The sequence below is a fragment of the Heterodontus francisci genome, chromosome 11, assembly GCF_036365525.1.
Source record: "Heterodontus francisci isolate sHetFra1 chromosome 11, sHetFra1.hap1, whole genome shotgun sequence".
NCBI classification, from domain to species: Eukaryota; Metazoa; Chordata; class Chondrichthyes; order Heterodontiformes; family Heterodontidae; genus Heterodontus; species Heterodontus francisci.
The window spans coordinates 92,149,556-92,165,273 of record NC_090381.1 but is presented as its reverse complement, the minus strand read 5'-3'; the positions used below and the strand labels follow the sequence as shown (position 1 = coordinate 92,165,273).

The following is a 15,718-nucleotide window of genomic DNA, read 5'->3' as shown; positions in this document are numbered from 1 at the left end:
GCTATTTTACCACATGTACATCATGGTTAGCCTTGATACGATCCTCTCTCTGCAGATGTCTGATACCAACAGAAGTCACTGGATAGTGATCAAATGCAGGACCTCTGGCTAATTTTCTTCATCTAAGGATATGCGTACTATAGCTGACACCTAATTCAACATAGGTTGGCATTTGTGTTTCTGGTATGGTTCTGACCTCTTTTTGCTGAAGTTGAAAAGAACCATATGAATGCAGCTGTAAGCAAACTGCGTGGAAGTTATTGGGTTGATGCAGCTCCACTTATTTCAAGTATTCTGCAATGTATCTCATGCGCGCTTGCTAGTTCTCTTGCATAAATTTTCTCTCTCGCGCTCTCATTCTGTTTTGTTCGCTTTCTGTCTGGTTTGCTTCTGCTCTCTGCTGCTGGTTTATACCTTCTATTTGTCTCACATTTGCTCTGTCTCTTTCATAGTTGGGGCTGGAAATCGCTAAAAATATCTGGAGTGCCAAATGAAAAAACAGGATTGAATGCACTCTTATCCTGTTGCTACTGCATGTTTTTGCAATCATACAACAAGTTGTAGGGTCATTTGGGACTATGGTAATATGAAAATTGAAGGAGTCTATAATTTTATAGTCTTGGATTAAGTTGGAGGGAAATGTGTTTCTCATATCTCCAGTATTCTTTATCCGATTTAGTTTCTTTTTATTAAATGAAGTCCTTCAAGAGAGCTATCATCAGTGTTTATAGTGTAGATGCCCTATTGAAAAAAGAAAAGGACATTTCTCACAGCAGTCATTACAGATTAATCCACTAACCTCATTGCACCTTTGGGAAATAAACCACTCACTGTCGCAAATCCAGTGTGCCAGACGGTAATAAAAAGATCTGCAGCATAGACTGTTTATCTGATCAATAGAAGGTAATTGCTGACATTAAATGAAGTCCACTTGCCCATTTCTGTTTTTCTTTCTGTGCTGTATGGTTCATGGGTGAGAGATGAAGATGCATTACATAACCATTTAAAGCTGTCATGTTTTATATCTAATTACAGATGGCTATTTCTCATATAGTTTGACAAATTACTCGACCACCTGTGGAAAGGACTGCATTTTTTTTAACCTTTTATGTAGTGAAAGAGATCTTGTTTTAATGGCTGAATGCAATGCAGAATCATGAGATATGTTTTCTCTTCCACTTCCAATTTCTGCATCAAATTCTGGTGATATTAAATTTTGATAAAAGCTTAGCCTGAATAATCGTTTTTATCCTTGGGTTCAGGCATTTTATGTGGTATGACATCGTGCAATAATCCGCATTCCCATTTGTGAACTTTATATGCTCTGATAGAGGAGAGCAGGGATGTAATAATACTTTTGCTTATTCAAAGGGCGAAACATATCTAAATCCCTTGCTCTAAATTTTTTTAAACTGTTAACAGTCTGCTGTAATACAATCTTTTTTTACTTCAATGTAGTGTATTTTCTAGACTGCATAATGGGTACTTTTCAAGGCTGCCTTGACCTTTCTGCAAAACACTCAATATGATGATGTGGTGACTTTGACATATTGATCGGTACCAATTGAAAATACATTTTTATCAAACTGTTGCAGTTTCACTAGGATGGTTAGGATTTTATATTGTCCAGATTTGTAAACTACTAAAAACAGTATGTTACACCATCAACCTTGGATTTTTTTAAATCACATTTCCTCATTTTAGGGATCCTGGATAAAATGAGTTAGTCTGCACACAATATGTAGTCTTCAGCTTAAAAGTGCTGATATTTGCATAACTAAATCAATTATAGAATTAGATTAGTATTTAAATTGTTGTCAGGACATTCAGATTTAAAGTTCCTGTTCTCTCAATACTATTTCATAGGATGTTTTAGTTCCGGGGCAGTGCATTCACCCCATCTTTTATTAACAGTGCCTATCAAAGCAGACACCAGTGAATTGACACCTGGCTGTAGTATAGTTTCCCCTTCTGAGTCTGGGTAATTTATTTTGTTCAGAGGATTTGGGAGATGTTGACAATGCTGCCTTTATTGTCCATCTGTAACTGCCTTGAATCACACCTGTATATCTGATTGAAGTTGCAGGTTGACACCCCAAAGTACATTGGTGAACTGAGTTTGCACGATAGTCAAGTGTTCACCTATAAATCATATATGATCTGTGCCATGTTTGTTAGGGATCCTGAGATCTATTCAGTTTTGATTTAGAAGAAAATTCTATATTTTACCTTCTTTTGCTTATCTGTAGCTTTCCCTGGCACTGGAATGGTTGAAATGAAAGCTGTTCTTTAGAGGCCACCAACTGAGAACAGAGTCTGGCAGTCTGCAAGAAAGCAGGCTATATTGTTTGATTTGATAATTGATCAGATAAGGAGGTACTATGTTTATATGATGGGCAGTTGTACACTGTCAGCATTTGTTAGGTATCAGTCGTTGAGTGTCATTGCTTATTAACATGTTCTGCTACAATTATGTCTGATTTTAATTAATTCTGTAGCCAGCAGCTGTCTGAACATAGTAAAATAAACACTTTTTATGAGTTCCTCAGTTTGTACAGTTTTATCATATTGGTCACTATGGGGAAGCAGGACTCGGAACGTAATGATGTGCGCTTAGATATGGGACTTTTTTTGGCTATTTGAAAGTAGTTTTAAAAGTTAATTAAAATGAAAAATTGTTTTCATCAAATTTCATCCTGTTATTGTATCATTTTACTTCAAATAATAAAATGAAGTCATTTTAGCCTAAACCATATGATCTGGTAAGCAAAGTGTTTCCTACCAGTTTGCAGAGACTTATGGAGCATGCTGGCTTGACTCCACTATTTCTGATGTATACCCCAATACTAGTACATTTCACTGTAGGGCCTGCTACACAAGATCAGTTTCAGTTCATAAGCACAGGCTTGCTTTCAGAAGTTGACTTTTGCAATAAGCAAATAGTGTTGAGAAGTATTCCGAATCATGACACTGTACACAGTTGGAATGCTTGATGCTGGCTCTTACTTGATGCTATACTCTTACCTTACATGGGGTTTAATTTTAATGGGGTTAAAATTTTAATTTTAATCTAATCTGTCAATAAATAGTAAAATTGGGCCTGGTGTAATGCGGTCAGCTGATCTGATTCCATCAGTTTCCTGCTGTGTAAGTTAAGTTAAGGTTGCCCTCATTCAGTGAGATAAAGATATGAGTCTTGATTTTAACACCTGTCATCATCTCGATAGCAGTGGATTACACCACTTGTAACTCACTAAATGTCACTGTATGCCGTGCTGTTGACTGTGACTTGCATGCTGGGAGTTGATGGTAAAAATGTCAGTCCTTCTGTTGGGAAGTTAAGTAATTGCTGTACAGATGGAGCATCTTCACTAGTTGTATGCAAAGTATTCCATTGTTAGTTTGCTTAAAGTTGAGCAGAAACTTCACTTACAAAGGTGCTCTAGCTCCGTAATAGTTCACCTTAGTGAGCTAAAAGTGTACTGGCAATCTCTCCCACTTCTACTTTCAGCGCAATTCAAAGTATTCCAGTAAAATGGTTTGGCCAATTCCTAGGTATCTGCCTCTTCTCTACATAAACTATTCTCAACCCTTAGATTAGATTGCAGCTTGCAAAGCACTGTATCCATTTATTTTCTTTTAATGCTTGTGCATATGGACAAGTTGGAAACTCAGAGTATTGAAAAAGGCATGAAATTACCCAATCCATTTGGTACATGGTTACCGAATAAGTCATTCTGTTAGTATATGAGATATTGGGACTTTTGGGATTCCATTTGTTTTTCTGCAAAAATGGAAAACAATTCTAGCCAACCATTCGCAAAAGGAATTATTGCCAATTTCATGTGAATTGCATCCCGATAGTAAAGGTGTAATAAAATATAAAGACAGTGGAAAGTGTGCATACATGTTGTCCTCTCTGTGAACCCTGAACAACTTTCCCTTCAAAACCATTTAAAATATTTCTTTATCTTGTACATTTGCCATCTCCCATGGTATTGACTCTACTGCACCATGATATAATGGGTTATATGATGTCTTCAGAATTTGTTAGGTTCCAAATTCTAAATTAAACTGATCAGATCTAACCTTTTATTAAAGTTCTTGTTTCTGAAGAAATTATCTGCTTTCTTTGTTTTACCGTTAATTCTGCACTGTATTACAAACCTCCGGCTTTCTATCAGAATTGTATTTTTAACTTTAAGAAATGTGTTTTTTAAAATCTTCTGAATAATGGCTAGTTTTTATTATTGAGTAACTCTTGGGATCAAAACTGAAGGTAAGTGTCATGACCGGTTTTCAAATCAGAGTCCCTATATGCGAGAGGTCACTGAAGACATAGATTGTCTGTTTCTCATCAAAATGATGTATGTATGTGTATTTGCTGACTTATTAGCATGTTTGTTTTGTCGCTGTATACTAATGGAAAATTATTTTTGCAGTGCAGCATTATTTTGGTTAACTGACTATGTCTTTCAAAGATTCAGTTGAGGGAGTCTGTGCTTAATGGCATATACCTAAATGCAAGGAGTTTGGGCATAAGGCAGATGAGCTGAGGGCACAGTTTGACATATGGAAGTATGATTTTTATTATTACCGATGCATGGCTTAGAGAGGGGCAGGAGTGGCAGCTTAACATTCCTGGTTACAAGGTTTTCAAACAAGATGGAGAAGGCGATTGGAAAAAATGATGAGGTGGCAGATTGATTAAAGAAACAATTGCAGCCATGAGCCAAGTTAGAGGGATCATAAAATGTGGCGATATAGATTGAACTAAGGAACAAAACAGACAGTCACATTGCTGAGAATATCCTATAAGCCTTCAATCAGTCTGAGGGAGATAGAATGGGCTGATTTCTGGAAAATGCAAAGAACAATAGGGCAGTGATAATGTGGGGGATTTCAATTACCCTTATATCCTGGGATACAGTCAGTGTAAAAGGTACAGAGGCCACAGAATTCCTAAGTTGCATTCAGGAGAACTTTTTTTAACAGAATGTGGCAAGCCCAACGAGGGGGGGGGGGGGGGTGCATTTCTCGAGTTTAGTTTTGGGGGAAAAAGCTTGGCAATTGGAAGAAGTATCAGTGGGAGGGTAGTTCTGTGGTAGTATTCATAATTCAGTTAGATTTAGCATTGTCATGGAAAAGGGCACAGATAAAATAGGAGTGATAGTTCTCAATTGGGGGAGGCCAATTTTACTTGGCTGAGAAGCGATTTAGCAAAAGTGGACTAGAAGCAGCTATTTGAAAGTAAACCAGTGTCAGAACAATGAAGCATCAAGAAAGAGATTCAAGGGGTTCAGGGTAAACATGGTCCCACAAGGAAAAAGGGTGGGACAGCAAATCTAGTACCCCCTAGATGACGAGGTGCATTATGTGTAATGACACATGATTAATTAATAATCTCATAGTAAAGGGTCCTCTAGGGAAGAGTGATCATAACATGATAGAATTCTGCATTCAGTTTGAGGGTGAAAAATTGGGTCTGAACCTAGTGTCGTAAACTTAAAGGTGATTACAAAAGTAAGCCGGTGGCTGAGCAGTGGCAGACATTTAAGGAGATATTTCATAGCTGTCAACAAAGATATATTCCATTGAAAAAGAAGGACTCTAAGAAGGATGAATGATTTGTAGCTAGCCAAGGATGGTATCAAATAGAAAAGTCATATAATACTGCAAGGATTAGTGGTAGGCTGATGATCCCCTAACATTTTAGAAACCAGCAAAGGATGACTTAAAGAAAAAAATTAAAAGGGAGAAATTGAGAGTAAGCTAGCAAGAAATATAAAAATAGGTAGTAAGGGCTTCTACATGTGTATATCAAAACTAAACATTGGCTCTTAAAGGATAAGACTGGGGAATTAATAATGGAAAACAAGGAAATGGCAGCGACTTTGAACAAGTATTTTGTATCTATTCACAGGAGAAGACATGAAAAGCATCCCAAGAATAGTAGAAAATCAAGAGGCAAAAGGGAGGGAGGAACTTAAAACAATTATTATCACTAGAGAAAAAGTACTAGGAAAACTAATGGGGCTAAATGCTGGACCTGATGGCCTGTATCTTGGGGTCTTAAAAGAAATGGCTGCAGAGATAATGGATGCATTGATTGTAATCTTCCAAAATTTTCAGTGGATTGGAAAACACAAATGTAACGCCCCATTCGATAAAGGGAGGCAGAAAGCAGGAACCTATAGGCCGGTTAGCCTAACATCTGTTGGGAAAATGCTGGAATCCATCATCAAGGAAGTAGTAGCATCATATTCAGAAAATCACAATGCAACCAAGCAGAATCAACATGGTTTTATGAATGGGAAATTATGTTTGACATATTTGAGAGTTCTTTGAGGATGTAACAAGCAGGGTGGATAAAGGGGAATCAGTATTTGGATTTCCAAAAGGCATTCGATAAGGTGCCACATAAAAGGTTAATGCACAAGGAAAGGGCTTATGGTGTTGGGGGTAATTTATTAGCATGGATAAAGGATTGGCTAACTAACAGGAAACAGTCTGAGTAAATGAGGCATTTTCAGGTTGGCAAACTAGTGGGGTGCCACAGGGAACAGTGTTAGGGCATCAACTATTTACAATCTATATTGTGGATGAAGGGACTGAGTGTAGTTAAATTTGCTGTTGATACAAAGATAGGTAGGAAAGCAAGTTGTGGGGAGGGCACAAAAAATCTGCAAAGGGATCCAGATAGGTAAGCGAGTGGGTAAAAATTTGGCAGATGGAGTATAATGTGGGAAAATGTGAGGTTATCTAATTTTGTAGGAAGAATAGAAACGCAAAATATTTATTTAAATAGCGACTACAGAATGCTGCAGTACCGAGGGATCTGGGTGTCCTCCTACATGTATCATAAAACGTTGGCATGCAATTACAACACCTAATAGGAAGGCAAATGCAATTTTATTGTAAGGTAGATGGAGTATAAAATGAGGATAGCCTTATTTCAACTGGACAGGGTGTTGGTGAGACCACACCTAGAGTAGAGTACTGTGTACAGTTTTAGTTTTCGTATTTAAGGGAGGTATTGGATGCAGTTCAGAGAAGGTTCTCTGTTATCTTATGAGGAAAGGTTGAGCAAGTTGGGCCTATACTCATTGGAATTTAGAAGAATGAGATGTGATCTTATTGAAGCATGTAAGGTTCTGAGGGCGCTTGACAAGGTGAATGCTGATAGGATGTTACCCTTCGTGTGGAAATCTAGAACTAGGGGACACAGTTTCAGGAAAAGGGGCCTCCCATTTAAGACCGATGAGAAGGAATTTCTTAGAGGAGTTAATCTTTGGAATTCTGTACCCCAGAGAGCAGTGGAGGCTGGGTCATTGAATATTTTCAAGGCTGAGTTAGACAGATTCTTGATCTACAGGGGGGTGAGGGTTATTGGGGCAGGCAGGAAGGTGGAGTTGAGGCCACGATTAGATCAGCCATGAGCTTAGTGAATGGCAGAGCAGGCTCGAGGAGCAGAATGGCCTCCCCCTGCTCCTATTTTTTGTTTTCCGTGGAACAGAGGAGGCTGAGAGGGTGACTTAATTGATGTATAAAATTGAGGGGCCTAGATGGAGTAAATAGGGATGACTTATTTGTCTTAGCAGAGGGGTCAAAAACCAGGAGCCATAGATATAAAGTGGTTGGTAGGAGGATTAGAGGGGAGATGAGGAAACATTTTTTCACTCAGCAGATGGTAAGGACCTGAAACTTGCTGCCTGAAAGTGTGGCAGTAGCGGAGGCAGAAACCCACCACATTTAAAAAGTACTTAGATCTCTACTTGAAGAGTCGTGACCTCTAGAACTACAGACCTAATGCAGGAAGATGGGATTGGCCTGGATAGCCTCTTCGTCGAATGGCATGGACACGACGGGCTGAATGGCCTCCTGTGTCATAAATTTTCTATGAAAACAGTAGAGGTGAGGACAAAGTTGCTGGACTGCAGTCATAATTTTATAGATACTTGAAGATGGTAAAAGACACAAATTCACAAGGAAATTGGACTAGTCGATGGTCTGATAGGAGTGCTAACATCGGCAGAGGCCCAGTGACCACCTGGACTGGGATTTTTGTGTTTTTCCTGAAAATCCAGTGGTGTAGTATAGATTTTAAAAATATTTACATGCAATTCATTTACAGATACCAGATATAAATATGACAGTTTCTTCTGACTGCAATTATTGCTGTCTGAATGAGTTCATTAATTCATTGGATTGGTCAATGTTCTACCATTAATCTGCTCTTAAATTCATTGGCCTTGTCTGTGGTTCAATACATGCTACTACAAGCAGACAGAATTGAATTGCTGTGCTTCTAGGAAACATATATGTTATAAATTGAAGGATTAGTATTATGCATTATGGAACAATATGACTGGTATCTCTCATAGTTTTATTTTCAAAACTTATTCTGGTTAGTGCATATGTTGGTCTGAAGTGCAATAGGAAAATAGTACAAATTAAATGAACACAATCTTTTAACAATATATTCTTGGCTTCATATCTATATGGAACTGTGTCCCCAAATATCTCAAAAACTTTGATTATTAGATTTTGGGACTCTGACTGAACAATGTGCTCAACCTTATTTTTAGGCATTTTTGTCTGTTGAAATTAAAGAAACGAGGCTCTAAACAAAAACAATTATGAAATACAAAATTGCTTAAAAAAAAATATGCATTCTACTGCTGAAAAACTAAGAATCTGGATTCCAGCAATTCTCATTCTAAAAATAAGTATACATCCTTTAAATTGTTAAAAGGTTTCGGAGAGGGTATAAGACCAAGGGAAAGTAGGATCAGATATGTGTAGCAGGATGGAGTTTGTGGGAGTCCAGCAAGGAGAGTGTTGGTGAAATCGAGACTGGATCTGACTGGTAGGATCACTTTGGGCTCAACTTTAAAAATTGTGGAAGCAGGAAGATGTGCGTACTTTGAAAAAAATTAAATATCACATGGGACCACAGATGTGAGGTAGATCTGGTTTTGTTCTGAATCTTCAAATTCTATTTTTTTTCGCCCTATGTTGGAGAAATTATCAGCTGGCTTCACTCAGTACACAGCACATATTGTGGAATATTTAGCACTAATGAGTCATGAAGAAACAAACTAACATTCCAACAAGCTCCTGTGTCCACTTCCCAGCATCGCTGCTTATGACCAAACTATGGTGGTTAATTTTAAATACTGACCACCACTGAAGGATTTGCTTTCATCTTGAACTCTTTTCATTAAAAAAAAGTTTATAGTTGTGCTTTAGCCTAATTGTCAAGTTTCATCTCTCCTCATAATGAAGTATCATTCGCCTTGCACAGACTTCATCTAATAGTTTTAAAATTTTTCCAGTGCCAACATTTTTTAGAGGAATTATACTTTAATTTTTGACTTTTGGAATCCTGTATTATTCATACTAGTGAACTGTACTGACTTTTATAGACCTAACATTAAAATGCAGTCCTTGGTGTTTTGAGGAAAAGCTTCTAAAAGGGACATAACCATAAGGGATGTAGCTTCATGTTCAGTATTAGCAGAATATATGATTTATCCCTATATATGCTTCAACTTCTAATGCCAATATAGTATGGCATCAGCACCGTGACTCACTAGATATTCTCTTTCTGGATCTTTGTTTTTAATTTCTTTGTATCAATCAGTCCAATCTCTTCCTTCCACTATCCATTTTATGTCCTTAACTGTTTTGAAGCTGTTGTAAAGTTGCTATGGTGGGAAAAAGTACATTTGTTCAAAATTAGCAGAGACTAGCAATAAAGTTGTTTGGCCTAATGGAGATGTCCATGTGTAGTTTCCCCTCATTATTTCTAATGCGTTTGACAGTAGTATATTGAGAAAATAGTTGCTACAGTGAAACATAATGGTTGTCAGATGCCCATGGAAATGCAAACTCTAGTAAATACACTGCTTTGGCTCGTCCTGAGAAATTGCATCTGACTGCCATTTAATTTGCTTTCCTTCCTGAGTACTATAATTATATGTAATTAGGTAGATTATTGAAATGACCCAACCTGATTTGGCTGCTAAAAGACTATTGACCCTGGTTAAACTCTTTCATTCTACAGACTCATTTATATTATAGAGCAACCTTTTAAGTGCTGCTCTGTACTTTGAGTTTCATCACCTGCTGATTACATCTTTGCTATTGAGCTGGTTTTATGAAATTTTTTAAAAGATGGAAAAGGGGACAGGAATATTTATGGCTGCCTCTAGCCTCAATGCATTCTGACATCCTCAAGCCTTCGCATTCCTCTTTGTGAACTAGTGTTGGGGCCACTTCCTAACCCTGTAGTTTCTGCACCAAACAAAGAGAAACTGAGCCCCGAGTAAAATAAAGTTTTAAAAAGTACCCACACGCACAATGGTGGTTTCATTATTTTTGGCCAGTTTTACTCTGTTAGGTATAAGAGCCACAGCTCTTGAAGTTGCAGTCAGAGAAAAAAGACAGACAGACTTGCACTTTTATATAGCACCTTTGACAACCATTGGTTGTCTCAAAGTGTCTTAGAATGAAGTGCTTTTGAAGTATCGTCACAGTTGTAATGTAGGAAATGTGGCAGCCAATTTGCGCACAGCAAGCTCCCACAAATAGCAATGTGATAATGACCAGATAATCTCTTTTTGTGATGTTGAGGGATAAATATTGGCAGGATGCCACAGATAACTCCCCTGCTCTTCAAAGTAATGCATGGGACCTTTTGCGTCCACCTGAGAGTGAAGATGGGGCCTCAGTTTAACATCTCATCTGAAAGACGGCACCTCTGACAGTGTAGCACTCCCTCAGTACTGCACTGAAGTGTCAGTCTTGATTTTTGTGCTCAAGTCCTTCTAAGAGGTGACAGTGCTACCAACTGAGCTATAGTTGAGATTTTTGCTTTGCTCTCATTATCGCTGCAATTTGTAGTGACAGGAATGTATCACTTCAGTATCTAAATACTGGAAAATTATCAACGTGTGGGTTTTTTTAATTCATTGTTAAATTTTGAATTAATTTTGAGTGAAAAGTGGGAGCTGAATCATATGTTGATTTGACTCCCATGTTATAACAAAGGAGGTATTAGTGTCTTAACAGCACCTTGTGTGAGCTGTTTGCCATTAATTAGCATTTAAATGCACTATTAGCTGTGAAAAATGAAGCTTGATCATGATATGGACCAAATACTATTCCTTGCATTCCAATGTAGGATCAAAATATGAGGGTAAATTTCCTCCGTACTTCTCCTGCTGTACCACCATAATTTTGATGGAAACCCTATTTCTGCATGTTTTGCCAAGGCTACAGCAGCAGAGTGGAAGATGCCTGAGGAAATTGGCATCCATGGAGTATTAAGACCTTTGTACTCTTTCAAGCTAGGATGAGCGATACAAGTTAAACAATGCCACTTAGTTGTGCTGGCCAAGGCACAATGATTGCAGACTGGTGCTGCAGCTTCCTCTAAAATTTGGGAGTATAACTGCATGTTGCATTCTATGTATATGCTCGCATATAGGTTTGATTGTATGTGTGAGCCTATATTATGAAAATACAGTTGTGTATTTAATGTATAGTAGTTTCAAAGCCTTATAAAAGCAAAACTAAATAAGATTCATTTACTAATAATATAGGGTCCTAAAAGGTAAGATTGAAAAGATTCCACCTGTTTTGTTCAATTTGTATTTCTGCTTGCTTCATGTAAGTAGTAGGCATGCACAACTTTGTTTATATATAAGTTGGCTGTATTGCAGAATCACTGATTTTACCCTGTATAAACATCCTAATTTGATTTGTTTTTCTGTTTCCATTTCAGAATGACATCTCCTTAACCCTCGGCAAGTCTTGCATGGACTTAATGAGTACCTAGGCTTTCAATAATTTGTGCAGTCCATCTAGGACCTCATGCTCTTTCTTATAAAGGATGGTACGACAGATCAAAATCACTCCAGTTTGCTGCAAGAAACCTCAGGACATAGTTTTCTGACTGGATTGCTTGTTTGCTAATGTGTGTGTCTTTGCACATACATGTCTGTGGGGCGCACAGTGTGCGCTGTGACACATACACGACAGCAAATCTGCCTCTTTTCCCTCATCAGCACACTCTACTTCAACAATCTCCGTAAACACAAATGGAAAGACTGTCAGCGATGCAACTCAGATGCCTAACCTGGACTGTAAAACAACATTAACCTTGACTTTCACGTGCTGCTGAAAAAATTAAGGTTTTCACTGTAAATTAAGTATAGAACTATTGATTTTTTAAAAGTTGCTAATGTTTGGAAAATACAGAATAATATTTAACATTTTTGCTTCCTTTATATTGATACTTTTTTGAACTGAAAATGTAATTTTTTTTCTCATGTACATTCAATATTGATGTGTCTGGAGGTAAATTTCCAGTTCTGTTATAAACAGGGAAATTTTGTTTAAAACTTGTGAATATACACAGTAAGAATGGATTATGTTTCTATTCTTGGATAAAAGCTGTTGTTTATACATAGCATAATCCTGAAATGCAGGCTTTAGTACGCAGTCCCATTCACCAATATGGTTATAGTACCAGTAATGCAGCCCTGCTGTCTTCAGTTGATTTCACAATTTTATACTCTTCCATTTTATGAGATATATTGCAGTCAGGGGATACTGACATTACTGTACATGGTACTTAATGAATGCCAATGGAATTTGAAACCATAGTCAAAAACATTAAAATTTAGTCTTCCTTTTCTTTGTGTGTATATATATATATATATATTATATCTGGGCAATGTATACATACATAACATGCCTTGGAATGGACAATGTTGTGTTTGTAACTTCTGGAGACTGATCCCCCTCCTCCCTGTAAGTAATAAATTAGAAAATGATTGCATTTTTCCTCTGATGGTTTGATTAAATGGTAGACTATGTCCTCAATGCTCACAAAATGCATTCACAAGAAAATTCTTTCATAAATTTGCTGGAAGTTACAGAAAATGGTTACTTCTAGGAACACAAGGGGAAGCATGCTTGAACATTGTTGACTTTCATGTCTGAATCAATATACAGATGAGTTCCCAAAAAGTAACAGTAGTGTGGGTGAAAATAGAGTTGCAGCAGCAGGGTAAGAAATTGGAGTCTGGCACAAATGAGTTTGGAAGAGGAGCAGGAAGCATCAATTATGTTAATGGTAATGTGGCGTTGTTGTGGAAGTAAGGTTCTGAATAAAAAGTTTCTAATTTGTGCATCAGGATCTGCATCAGATACTGAGGTTAGGCATTTAGCCCTGTTTGGATGCAGGATAAAGTATCCTTTAATCTAACCAAATAATGGGGTCGATTTTCAAACTTACTGTGCAGACATAAAACTGGTATTGCAGATTGGCCACCCAATCTGCAACACTGTCTAGACACTGCCCAATTTTTATTTACATTGAAATCAATGGAGATATAAATCTAGCAGTTGCAATCAAAAGCGTTGGATCTCAAATGCTAGTTTAATACCAGTTTTACGCCAGGGAGGCAAGTTAAAAATCTATCCCACGTATCGTAATCCCAAAATTGGAACAACACCTTCCTATTGTACAAGTGTGCCTAATTCTATTTCTGTTGGCCTCCAGATCAACCTCTGAGTGAGACTTAAATTTTTTGCATTTTTAATAGCTTTGTGCTTTGAAATTGAAAGCAGTAGGAATACACTGAAATTGCCCCAAATTCAGTTTACTTGTGGTCCTTATGAGTTGCAGTAAGATAACTTTTTTATCCTATCGTAAGACCAAAAGGCAAAAAGGCAGTATTCATGCACAGTATGCATCTTCGACTCCATAATATAAAAGTTTTATAATAAAGATTTCTGTTCAAATATTTACTTACAGTAGCAATTGCCTTCAAAGATTACAAAAATGCTCTTTTACAAACAGTTCTGCACGGATGTCTCAAAGGACCAGGCCCAGTTCTAACCCTTGTTTCACCGGATTGCTTGAGGCATATATTCCTGATCTTGGGCATTGTAGGATTTTAAGTATGTATCTCCCTCTCCATGGCATAATGGATTATTATGGTTTTGCTATTGACTACCATGGCATTGCATACTACCAGTCCACCTGTGGTTATCTCACACCCAGTCATTTGATTGCATGCCATAAAAATATATATCTAGCCCCTGAATTCCATATTTGTAGGAGGCATTATAGCTGTCAGATTTAAGTGGTTTACAATAAAAGTGCTGAAACCAAAATATCTTTTTATATAAAAACAAAATGCTGAAAATACTCAGGTCTGGCAGCATCTGTGGAGAGAGAAGCAGAGTTAACATTTCAGGTCTGTGACCTTTCATCAAAACCAGTTCTAATGAAAGGTCACAGACCTGAAATGTTATCTCTGTTTCTCTCTCCACAGATGCTGCCAGACCTGCTGAGTATTTCCAGCACTTGGTTTTTATTTCAGATTTCCAGCATCCACAGTATTTTGCTTTTTACATTTTTTTATATAAAAGTTTTGACTATCACACTCCAGATGTCTCCTCGTATAAAATTGCAACTAATCAGCTGAACAATTTCTTTAAAAAAAAAAGTAGACTAGGCGAGAAAGTGTGCTCATTTTATGACCCTAAGATTATCTGAAGTTATTAAAATAATGAAAAGCCAAGTGAAACCAATGAATAAAACTTCTGGCAGTAACAATAATTAGCTTCTAATTAACCTTAATAATTAATGAGATCACCTGCCACAGGGTATACCTGAGCAGTGATCGGAGAACAGGCTGCGTTAACCGCTAAATATCAACATGCTCCAGACTATCAGCAAGCAATGCCATTGGATTTCAGCTACTGTACATTAAAAACATATGTTTCTCCTAATCTTTCTCCGCTTTTTCCCAGCAAATCCATAGGTCAGATTATGGGAAATCTACTTAGTGATTTTTGAGCAGTTCCTATGCTTTGCGTCTGTAAAGTACAAAAAGGAAATGTTCTTGCAAATGTTCGAAATACCTCTAAGGTGACCAGATGTTAAGACATGCTATCATGTTGGGAGAATGGATCTCTGGTTCCTTTTCAGTCTGCTAAATATCACCCACAAAATATTTATTTTCAAGTTTCAATTATATTTCCAATTGCCATCATCCATCAAGCAAAATTGCACCTACATTTTGTTGAATTCATTACACCAAACACTGGATTTTGTACCTAACCAGAACTCTGAATGTTCCAATTCCCAGTGCTGTGTGCTCTTGTTAAAATCAGGTAAGCTATTTAACCTCCTTCAAACTTAATGTATTTTGCACTCGTGATAAACATTGGACTAAAATATTCAAATTACCCAAGGCTGATTATTCCACAAATGTTTATCATAATAACTGTCTACAGTTAAGAGTGAAAAATATATCTGACCAGTATTTGGAATTTAAGTAGCAAGGTGTGAAACATATTTTCATTCCCCATCCTGAACACTTTTTTTGAGTACATCCAAAGCTATAGTCACGCCCATTTAATTTCAGCCAGAACTGAGAAGAAGCTGTTCAGTGGGAAATACTATATTTTAGAAATAGTGACTGAGTTTGAAATCCACCTTAATCTCATTCATGCTGTATATAGAAAAAACATTTTAAAAAAGTTAAGGCGCCTCATTAGGCAAGATAGCCTTGAGTGGCTATGTAGAAAATATTTACTTATTCACATCTTACAGGCTACAAATTGGTATCTTTGTACCAAAATTATAAATGTTAAAATAAGAAAATGTTGCACTTTCTAGTAACCCAAGGGG

The 15,718-nt window shown here is 37.2% G+C and overlaps 1 protein-coding gene across 2 annotated transcripts in view; it reads left to right on the top strand.

Annotated features, from left to right (window-relative positions):
- irs1 (insulin receptor substrate 1) overlaps window positions 1-14,248 on the top strand; it is a 53,670-nt gene extending 39,422 nt beyond the window's left edge. Inside the window, exon 3 of one of the 2 annotated variants that reach the window (XM_068042492.1) lies at window positions 11,792-14,248. In XM_068042492.1, coding sequence (XP_067898593.1) covers window positions 11,792-11,796 — 5 coding nt within the window. In that variant the 3' untranslated portion in view covers window positions 11,797-14,248. The remainder of the gene's footprint in view (window positions 1-11,791) is intronic. The other variant, XM_068042491.1, reaches the window with a different exon arrangement.
- The last annotated feature ends 1,470 nt before the right edge of the window (window positions 14,249-15,718 follow it).